The 8,272-nt window shown below is 38.2% G+C and overlaps 2 protein-coding genes across 6 annotated transcripts in view; one reads left to right on the top strand and one right to left on the bottom strand.

The window, feature by feature from the left end:
• Positions 1–7: 7 nt before the first annotated feature.
• Positions 8–6,605, bottom strand: LOC108750767. Of its 4 annotated transcripts, none has more exons than XM_018490491.1 (6): positions 5,806–6,191; positions 4,087–5,048; positions 1,771–3,460; positions 493–1,591; positions 187–402; positions 8–97 (listed from the first exon to the last, which is right to left on the bottom strand). In XM_018490491.1, exons 1-4 carry the CDS (start codon positions 5,969–5,971, stop codon positions 666–668), a joined length of 3,744 nt encoding a protein of 1,247 aa, XP_018345993.1. In that variant the 5' UTR covers positions 5,972–6,191; the 3' UTR covers positions 8–97; positions 187–402; positions 493–665. The 4 variants fall into 4 exon arrangements, with proteins under 4 accessions (XP_018345993.1, XP_018345994.1, XP_018345991.1 ...); XM_018490492.1 differs by lacking the exon at positions 8–97 and adding an exon at positions 6,559–6,605 and having other exon boundaries at positions 142–402; positions 5,806–5,932; XM_018490489.1 differs by lacking the exon at positions 8–97 and having other exon boundaries at positions 142–402.
• The window catches only part of LOC108750768, a 2,572-nt gene continuing 884 nt past the window's right edge, over positions 6,585–8,272 (top strand). Inside the window, exons 1-2 of one of the 2 annotated variants that reach the window (XM_018490495.1) lie at positions 6,585–6,643; positions 7,534–8,181. In XM_018490495.1, the coding sequence (XP_018345997.1) occupies positions 7,556–8,181 (626 nt within the window). In that variant the 5' untranslated portion in view covers positions 6,585–6,643; positions 7,534–7,555. Of the gene's footprint in view, positions 6,644–7,099; positions 7,155–7,533; positions 8,182–8,272 lie in introns of those variants that run through there. The other variant, XM_018490494.1, reaches the window with a different exon arrangement.

Below are 8,272 nucleotides of genomic sequence, written 5' to 3'. Positions count from 1 at the left end.
CACGGGATTTTTCGTTGTTGCGATATTAGTTTTCTTGTAACAACTAATGTGTTTGTTTATTTTTTACTGATAATGGATCGATTAGAATGTAAGAAATCTATAATATATATATATATATATATAGATATATATATTAATTAATAAATTAGAAAAATCGCAAAATCACGCAAGGGAATTAAACTGTACTTGATATGTATGTGTTCACGTTGTAACAGTATGATATGTTGCTGATTCGATACGAATGTACAGGATATGTGACAAAATACTTTTTCCATTCTTGCAACTCTTGTAGAGTCCGGAATGAATGATTCTGGGAAAACATTGAAATATGTTTACCGTCATACTGTTGCCCCAATTCTAAAGATTCTCATTAGACAGCTATAGCGACGAAAGAATAGATCACTGACGAAAAAATAAAAGTTATTAATAAAGTAAAGAAGTTACACTATAATTGTGTACTTTAATCAGCCTTTAGCGAGAATCATAACATACCTTTATAATTTCTAATTATTTTTCAGTATATGACATATTACCCTGAAATTTTATCAGTTACTAGATATCAATAAACATGCGTTACGTTTTCGTATATATTCTTATTTATCTCAGTTTGCAATTCGAGATAATTATGAACGTTTATTACGAGTTCATTATTGATTGCAGTATTATCAACGACTATGTTTTTGTATGGTAGATACTTTATTTTTAATATCGTACAAATATTTGTTTAAAATTTGTTCTTCGGATTTATATTTTCTCATGTCTAATAATTTTCCATTAGTTTCGTTTATTTCTACAATTTCTGAGAATGTCCAGAATTTTTCACTACTCTTCACTTGGTGTTTTTCATTTTCTTTGATCATTCCTATGTTCTCGTTACGCTTCGCTCGACGAGGAAGTATATTTTCCTCTGTACGTTTCAAAAGAGAAAAAGGATGCGGATAATCCTGTGAATTTAGAGAATTTTTCAATCGACTACGTATCAAGAGACTTCTCTGTACTTTGTAAGGTCGACCTAAATCACGCGTTAGTATCAAGTCACAATTGTGACTTGATGTACCGATCAATAAATATCTTCTGTCGTTTTTTTTGTCTTCAATTATAGAATGTTTTATTTTACGTATTCCATTAAATTCTTCTTTCGTAGAAATCCGTAATAAGTTGATATCGTGAAAATTATATTTACTAATTTTAGAAGTTTTATAATTCAAACCAGAAGAATAATGCGAGACACTAGCGAATGAATCAGAATCTTTCAAAGTCAGTTTGGTATAATTGCCTGTCGGAACGTCTCTCCTAAGAACATTACTTTTACAGAATGTCGCGCTACGAATCGCATACAATAATTTTCCGGTCATTATTTCAATTATTTTATTGATAAATGCGATCATGCGGTTGCCAATGATAAAAAATAGTTTCGAAATTAAACTTCTTTCGCGTTCCACATCGGAATGATAAGGCACATTATTCGTGCAAAGAGTTTCCAAGGTACTTCCTGTGGCATCGTTACAGCGGGATAAACGTTTTGTAGTCGTAATTCCTGCTTTCGTTATCGGATTTGAATAAGTTCCGTTGTCTCCGTTTTTCTCATTATCTGAATAAAAAAATTTTGATTTAAACTCAATTTTATACTTAATATTCTGCACAGAACTATGCAGTTTTTAGAATTATATTTTGATTAATGAAAAGCCATTGTAAAACGGAAAAATGTGGAAAATTACTTTTTCTCTTTCTAAATATAGAGTATTATGTTAACATAAAGAAACCAATTACCTGTTACATGTTTATGCAGATTTTTGAATAGAGGAAATATATTTGCTTTTAACAATGGAGCAGTTGTAGTTTTATCTTCTTTAAATGTCGCTTGGCATTGGTGATCAAAGCAGAGCTTTGGAAGATCCATTTTCTTTGGAAATATGTTCTCCGAGTGATATCTTCCAGCAGTAATATTGTGCGCGATGGCACTTTTTAGAAGATTTTCTATCGACCTGTGATTACTTAATTTTTCAATATCCGGATCGGTGGTTACATTTATCTCTCTTTCATTCATTGCGATTTCCTTCTCAACTTTTTCCTTTTTTTCATATTCAATAAGGCTTTTATCGTATTTGATATTTGTCATCAATGAGACAATGTGAAATTTTATTTTCTTCTTGGCTTTGCTCATTGGTACTTGACTTGTGCTTTGTTCTATCACGGCATCTGCAGTTGATGGCAAGATTTCGCCGGTTTTATCTTCCTGTCCGTTCTCGCTATCTTTTTTCGATTTTAATATAATTTTTAGTAGTGAAGCACGTATGCCGTCTGATGATTTTGGTTTCGTTTCCTGCACACTTGAAATTGATTCTTCATTTGCAACTTCCGCCGTAGTCGTAGCTCTCACCTTTTCTTCATCAGTTTCCTGCAGCATGTCTTGTAAACTTTTAATCTCGTCGCGTTCTTTAATAGTTTCATCCCTTCTTGAAATTGTGATTTTATCTTCCGCTTGTTCTTTAAATTGCTGTACATTTGACGAACTTGCAAATTCCTGCTGATTTATTGTCCGTTCGCAACTCTGAATCTCAACCACATTTCGCGCTTCGCAAACGTCCTCGACATTGATCTTCTCGCTGAGCGTAACCGTATCACTCTCAGATTCTGTTAAAGTCCTCACCGATTCGTCGTCGGCGACGTTGATATATGCCTTGGCCGTCCAACATTGTGCGCTGCATGGAATTTCGTTTCTTTCTCCGTATTCTCGCGCATTTTCCTCGTATCCCTCTGTGTCTATCCTCACGCAGACGTTCGACGTTGACTTTATCAAAGCCTGGTATTCCAATCCTTCAACATTACTGACTGTCGTCGCGTCTATTTCGATGATCCTTGGTCGGAGTTTTTTTTTATCCTCGCCGATGCTCTCCTCCGACGTCGTCCTGTCGCAATACGCGCAATTCTCCGTGCTGGAACGTTGCTGTTCGGGAGTCGCGGGACGTTCCTTCGCGCGATCAGCACCGCTACCGTCGTCCGGATTTTTCGGAGGATTGCTACGCGTGCCAGCTGCTGGAACAGTTTCCGGCTTACCCGTGCATGGCTTCAGCAGCAGCCTCTTAGGAGTTCGCGGTTTTACATAGATGAACGGATCTAGCGAATGAACGTCTGGCGGCATCGTACTGTACAATCTCCTGGGAGCTTCGAATCTCGCTGAATAACACGGCCTCGAGAATTGTTGCACGACGCGTGACGACAACGTCGGCGCCGGCAGCATCGCGCATCGCCTGCGATCAAACTCTGCCTCCACTTGACGGATCTTATTCTGAACGTTGCTCAACCGAGTCTCCGCGATCGCACGTTGCGAACGATACGGTGCAAAGTTTACGTTTACTCGCTCATCGCACTCTTTCTGGCGTAACGCCGATAGGAAGTCCCGCAGCTCAGCGTCAGATTTCAGAGCGAGGACCGTCGGATCTATGAGATCGGTCGTCACCTTGATACGGGAAGAAAAGTATGTGTAACAATTAAATAGATAACAATTAAATAGATATATGAGTTCGAATATTATTTCGATATCTAAAAGTCATAATAATATAAGTAATAAAGTCATAGTGACGTGTGAATGCTTTGCCACAGTTGATGTTGCTGTGACATTAAAGTATAATCATTAAAGTCCAGTTCTCAGTAACTCGTGATTAATTCTCTTAATTCTCATCTTTTTCCAATTCTAAAATTGGAAAGAGACAATGAATAAGTTGAATCTCGGTTAAGAGTTAACCGTGAGTTGTGGAACTGGGCTTAAGATTAAGATAATATTGGCTGCGTTCGGCAATGTGATGTTACTGTGATCTTTTGATCATCTCACAATGGACGCATTCAACGGACTCGGCAATTGACTGAGCGCTCGCTATTATTAGTGTATTCTTTTAGATCCTATCCAATCAGCATTTTAGATCTGGAAGAATACATCAACAGCACGGTGGCCAACTGTTGAGTCTGCTGAACGCAGTACAGTGACGTACGTAATTTATCCATGACTATTGTGATGTGAATGTGAGATTTTTTGCTATGGGGATAAGTGGGTATATTAAAATTTCTCCAACAATTTGACAACGTTACCTCCACTCCAACCCCTTGAATCTCCATTATCTTCTGATTGATGAGTCCTTCAACCTGCGCCTTCAGCAGATTCATCTTCAGTTGTACTAACGTGAGGACCGGGATGATGTTAGGTGGCGGACTGGCCGTCATGTGCAGATTAATCAGCGTGTTTACTTGCTGCGCATTCTTCGATTCTGATAATAGCTGATCCTTGGTCAGGGTGTTTATAGCCTTTTGCGCCTTCGCCATCGTGTCTTCCATCGTAGTGGTCACGTTCGAGCCTGGCACTTTACGTAGCACCAGTCGTGTGGCAGCGCAAGGTATGATGCCTTGCAATGATAGGAACTGTGAAGCCAAAGCTTGCAGATGTAGGGAGGCCGGACAGTTCCTTTGCGAGCAGATAGTATCGTCGACGTTGGGCGTGCAGCGATGCTCGGCCAGATCGCTGGCGTCGTAACGACATCCGGCCCGTAACACGTTTCTAATCTCCGTCGAGTCAACACCGCCTCTTTGGCCTCTCTGGCAGCATCCACAATTCGACATGGCTTCAAGGGTGCGAATAAACGGATCGTAGAACGGCAAAGGCATGGGATAGGGATAGAACGGCGGCGGTGGCGCGGGCGGTGGTGGATAAGGAGGGGGTGGACAGAGGGCGGGATAAGTTAATCCACCCGCTGGAAATGAGGATGTTATTTGAGGTGCCAAAAGAGTCATGGGTGGCTGCTGCTGCTGTTGCTGCTGTAGTTGTTGGGACGCCGATGGTTGATAGTTGGGCAGGATAAAGATGGGCGCGGCGTTGTTAACGCATGCACGAATCTGATCCAGAATATTCTGTGGCAACTGGCCGCAACCGGGATGAGTCGGTGGTAAGCTGTGAAAGACTGGATGACATGGATTCGTTATTGGTTGCGACGTACCTGGTGCGCATTGGTGTGTCACTATGTAAGTATCCGGCTGACAAACATGAGGGATAGGTCCTCCTGGATAGTAGATGAGAACAATTGGAATAGAATACATAATCATTGATAACAGTCATTTATGTACAATCAGCCACTTATGTATATATTTCTCGTTATAAAATTATTATTAAAAATTAGTTAACTCGCCCGTACTCTCTGTATATAGTATCTCAATTTTTACCTAATTAATACATTACATTTTAAACAAACAAAGAAAATCGATAATTACTCGTTTAATTAATTATTTATTTCGAAAATATTATTACCGATTTAATTATAAGAGAATATCTACCGAAAACTTGAGGCAGATTTGATTAATTGTTTTTAATTGATACTCTCTATTAAAAGACACAGATAATATTAATAATTAATTTATTATTTTGAAAATATTATTATTAATATAACTGTGAAAGGATATAATTTATTTACTGTTGAAATTTTAAACAATTTATTTATTTTTCAATTGATGTCACTTCAAGCAAACAAATAAATATTTGTATATATCGATACTTTTCAGCTCTTCATTATATTATATACACAATGAATTCAACGGATAAAATTAAAATAGAGAATAAATTCAGGATGAATGTATTTTATTTTATGCAATCTTTTAGACATTTTAAAAATAATATCTAGAAAATATCCTTTTGTTGAATAAAGCGGCTTCGCCTCGTCGCTTTACTGCGAAACTATATTTGTAAAAAAGCACTCAACTTAAATTATATGACATTAAATTATTACGTAATTTAGCGTTTGATGGACATGATCGGTTTTGTACCTTGAGAAGTTCCGGAGCACAGACCGCATGCTGCAGTTTGCATCTGCTGAGTGCTGGTTTGCCGTTGTTGACATGTTGGAAAATTATACTGACTCGTCTGCACGGGTACGTTCTGACAGGGCGTGACCTGTGACATCGAGGTCGCGTTACAGGGTAAATTAATCATCGGTACCAGAGACTAGATCATTGATTTGCTTTAACGAATTTAGATCCCGGCTGCAGCTGTCGTGCCAGTTCGTTCTCCTTCGTGATCAATAATGCATTATTCTATTCGCAGTAAGTTCGACCGTAATTTACGAAAATTACACTTGAAAATTTAGATTTTGAATTGTAAATGGAAACGTCAAGCACGAGATGTTCGGTGCTTGTCGTTGCCTTCATTAAGATTTGAAGTTGCAGCGATTCGTCAAAATATAATATCATCCTATCGATAATTAAATAACGTTATTCAACAAAATTCATTTATCTGATAATAGATAATATTTTAAGCCGTTATAGAATTCCACCATGATTTAAGTTACGTTTGTAAATACGGTGTAATACGTTTTCTATAAGAATTTTGCGATTTGTGCTTTGTCTTCGAAGTTTCAAATTCATTATGGCATGGCGAGAGAACATTTTTCTCTCAGCATTTAAAGTCCGAGACTCACGCGTCACCCGGTTAAAATAAAATTCAATTAATTATATAGATCCGATTATACTGAGTAATTTCTTTAACGACGATAATCTTTATATAACGCAATTTAAACTTACTTCCACTTTTCTCAAGATCGAGACCTTTTCTCTGATTAAATGTCGATGAAAATGTACTTAAAGAGACGACGACGTTTCTTAAATGGTTCGTCACTTCTCAGCGTGGTAAACTTATTTACGACGCCATTAAAAACCGATAAAAACTGGTTCAAATCGATTAAATCGAAAGGATAAAAAATATAACTGAATATTTCATCATTATTTTATATAAAATTTACGGTGATATCACCTTTTTTTATCTACACTTCATTTTTTTGGGGGGGGGGGAGGAGTTTAAACACAAAAAAGACGAGAAATGTAGATTGAATAAGTAGTAATATTTAACATATGTGCAAATTTAATAATTAATTTATTATAGATCATATAGAAAGAATAGAAAGATACATTAGATTTCCGAAGAATTATTGGTTCTGGAAAACCAATGTTAAAGACGGTTAAGACTTGTATTTCACACAAGACTGATCGACTCGTGTTGGTACAAGTTTGTTATCGGTCAGATAAATAAATGCGTGGAGGGGGGAGATCTGTGAAAGTGTAACGGAGCACGTGAACACTTCTTATTAGTTGTAAGTGGAACGTGCTGAGAGATACTTTGAGTGAGTTTAGAACCCGCTGATAAAGCGGGTCTTTAATTAGGTTACGTTTAGATAGTCTTTGTAATCATGCGAGCTATGTATGTCACCTATTTAATTATTAATTGATAGAATCGTTTGCATCAACGTCTATGTTGCATTTTCACTCATTCTCGTGAGGCTAACGACATGTTTAAAATGTTTTTTAATTATTCCGCCGCCCGCTGACTCGTTGCACTTCGTGACGATAAACATTATTAACGCGCGCGGCACTCGTCGCGACAACGTTATTAGAACGAGCGGGCTCGCGTAAAAAAAAATCCTCATAATTCTCGACTTTCCGGCTTTAAGCGCGCGCTCTCGCAGTGCCGGTGTCCTTAATTGCTACCGTGTTTTATTACAGCGATATTATTTTCCCTTTCGCTATGGCCGACCCAGATCCCTGTACGAAGTCGGGGAAATTCGTGGGGAAGTGCGAATGCAAACATTGCTACTTCATAAAGTGGATATTGATACCGGAGATGGTCCATGGCCGTTATTTCTGTGAGCCTGGGTCCAGGGAATTCGTCGAGCTCGATTCCGTCGACGTGGAACACCTAGACCGGAAGATCAGTCGCAAGAACATGCTACACCGGGTGATGGCACGCGTAAAGTTTTCCGGAGTAACGTGTAGCTTTCCTCTTATTATCAAATTGCCTAAACGTACGGAAACTACGCTGCCCGGCTCATTCTTGAACGAGGAGATGTTTTATAGCAAGATGACGCTTGACTATGGAACAGACGGCACCTCGAAGTGTTACGTGTCCGATCTAGGTCGATTCGATGATCAGGCTGTTATCGTATTGGAAGATCTGGCCGCGAGTGGTTACACACAAGTAGATGAAAAATTAGATGAGGATCACCTGAAGTTGTGCATGAAAGCTTTGGCGACGTTTCACGGCAAGGGATTGAAACTGAAGGCACATAACTTTCCTATTTTCAGAGAGTTCTATGCGAAACTATCTGAACCGATTGACTGGTTGCACCTTAATACAAGTCCTGGCAGTGTCAGGTATAATTCGATTATTATTTGTATGTACATTTATAGTATTACAAATTACATCTTTATTTTAAAAATATGCAAATTACGTGAAACGAGAATA

The sequence above is a fragment of the Trachymyrmex septentrionalis genome, unplaced genomic scaffold (assembly GCF_001594115.1).
Source record: "Trachymyrmex septentrionalis isolate Tsep2-gDNA-1 unplaced genomic scaffold, Tsep1.0 scaffold37, whole genome shotgun sequence".
Taxonomy (NCBI): Eukaryota; Metazoa; Arthropoda; class Insecta; order Hymenoptera; family Formicidae; genus Trachymyrmex; species Trachymyrmex septentrionalis.
The sequence above is the reverse complement of the archived record's forward strand: the minus strand, read 5'-3'. Positions and strand labels throughout refer to the sequence as shown.

What these genes read in the sequence shown, in the direction of transcription:
- LOC108750767 (XM_018490491.1), bottom strand. Translation starts at nt 5,971, where the DNA reads ATGATTAATTTACCCTGTAACGCGACCTCGATGTCACAGGTCACGCCC. An exon ending in GTGCTCCGGAACTTCTCAAG is followed by an intron (nt 5,049 to 5,805) that starts GTACAAAACCGA and finishes TCTACTATCCAG; the next exon opens with GAGGACCTATCCCTCATGTT. An exon ending in TTCAAGGGGTTGGAGTGGAG is followed by an intron (nt 3,461 to 4,086) that starts GTAACGTTGTCA and finishes TCCCGTATCAAG; the next exon opens with GTGACGACCGATCTCATAGA.